Raw genomic sequence first — 1,972 nt, forward strand, 5'->3', positions numbered from 1 at the left:
TATTTGGGAGTCCCCAGACACAGAGATCTAGAGATTCGTGTCTTGCCCAGTTTATATTCACAGTACCTGATGTACCAAGCCTCCGCTCCACACCACAGCACTCTTCCCTGTTTATCATCCAGAGAGATACATTACAACATGTTCAATCACTGTAAAGTAAAGGAGTGTAGATATGTAAGATACTGCACAATACGTTTCTAGCTTCCTTTCTCTCTTTCCCTTCTGAAGTGCTAACTTTCTACTGATTTCAACTCTCAGTAGATATGGTCTGTAGTTCTCTTATTTGCATTTAGTAGTTTTGGGACAACATGGGGGTATGTTGTGTTGTAAAATAACATTACAACTTTCACTATGAGGTGAACTATTGATACCAACAAAACCTGTCACAGGCAATGGCTTTCTCCAGCAGTGGTTGATATGTGCTGTTCTGTCCTCTGGTTAAGGTGTAGACCAGGTATGAATGATGGGTAGGGTGACAAAGGTTTTGGGTCAGGTCCCAGTTTAGTCCATGGGACTAGAGGTTAAAGTTTAAGCTGAAGATTTGAGTCAGGGCACACACACACACACACACACACACACCTATGACAGTAGTCTCAGGTACAGGGTTCAAAGTTACAGATTCAAAGTTTGTGGGTTAAAGTTCACAGTTCACTCAATCCCATCGTCTAGGCGATAGCGTTCTCCAGTGGTTCCTTCTCGTCCGCGCTGCCGTGATCGCCCTTACTCGTCTCCTCACTCTTCTTCAGCTCCCGCTGGTACTTGGCCATGAGGGCGGCGTAGGCACAGCCGTAAACTGCTGCAGCCAGCATCATCATCAACACGATGCCACACACCACACCAGTCACGATCACCGTGGCGATGGCATGACGCAGGTTCACCGGGCGAGGTCTCTGCTTGGGCTCGCACTCAGGGAGACCACTTCCCCCTCCTCCATACCCCTCCCCCATTCCCAGGGGGCCGTGCGGGTTGCCATTGCCGTGTGTGTTGCCGTGGGTGTGACCCCTGTTGGACCTGTCAGACTCCAGGTGGTGTATGTTGGAGAACAGGTAGTTGTAGCTGGTGGTCATGCAGGAATGGAAGAGCTGGTAGGGAACATTCTGGAGATCTTTGTCCTTCATCTCCTCTGGTTTGGAGCAGGAGACCTCATCCACCACTCCACCTGGAAATGGAGAGAGAGTGAGACGGTGGTGAGAGGGAGGGAGGTTATTATATCAATAGAAACCCTGAATGTTCGCTTCATGCCTTAAACCTTTCTGCTATATAACATACCACTGCTGCAGGTGTTTTCCATGCTATGGTCCGAATGCTAGGGAGTAAACAGGCAGTACAAGTGTGATGACTGACTCTATGTCCGTGTGTTGTCACTTGTTGAGAACAGCCATGCAATACCCCCCTGTGACTCATGCTATGTCTGACTTCAGTCTAACTTCCTGTCACAATTACCTTTAATCACAGTAGCTAGCACTGACCTGAATAAGGCTACCTGAGATCTGAGATGGTAATTTCTTTTTTAGATTAAATGGCCCGAGTTAACAAGTGTGTCCTGATTCTGTTAATGACTGAACATTCAAATATGAGGCAGTAAAGAGCACGGTAGACAAGTTAATAGTCAGGATATAACCTTCTCTCTCTCTCTCTCTCTTTCTCTCTCTCTCTCTCTTCCTCCCCCTCTCTCTCTCAGACTCTCTCTCTCTCTCTCTCTCTCTCTCTCTCTCTCTCTCTCTCTCTCTCTCTCTCTCTCTCTCTCTCTCTCTCGATCTCTCTCTCCTCTCTCTCTCATCTCTCTCTCCAATCAAAATTCATTTAGATTTAAACATGTGTTAACGCAAAGAAGTGAGGGGTAATTTAAATAATTATGGGGTGAAAATAAAATAAAGTAGATAACATTGAAACAACAATAAGACAAACAATAACAGTAACAATGTACAAATAAAATAAAATAAATTAAATAAATAGAAGGTTTATAAGAATT

At 45.2% G+C, this 1,972-nt stretch overlaps 2 protein-coding genes across 2 annotated transcripts in view; one reads left to right on the forward strand and one right to left on the reverse strand.

Annotated features, from left to right (window-relative positions):
- The window catches only part of LOC109880355 (voltage-dependent calcium channel subunit alpha-2/delta-3), a 310,106-nt gene that overhangs the window by 254,005 nt on the left and 54,129 nt on the right, over positions 1-1,972 (forward strand).
- lrtm1 (leucine rich repeat transmembrane protein 1) overlaps positions 1-1,972 on the reverse strand; it is a 7,061-nt gene that overhangs the window by 476 nt on the left and 4,613 nt on the right. Inside the window, 1 exon segment of the mRNA XM_020472568.2 lies at positions 1-1,159. This exon segment is cut by the window's left edge and continues 476 nt beyond it. Coding sequence (XP_020328157.2) covers positions 666-1,159 — 494 coding nt within the window. The 3' untranslated portion in view covers positions 1-665.

This window comes from Oncorhynchus kisutch, linkage group LG24 (assembly GCF_002021735.2).
Source record: "Oncorhynchus kisutch isolate 150728-3 linkage group LG24, Okis_V2, whole genome shotgun sequence".
NCBI lineage: Eukaryota > Metazoa > Chordata > Actinopteri > Salmoniformes > Salmonidae > Oncorhynchus > Oncorhynchus kisutch.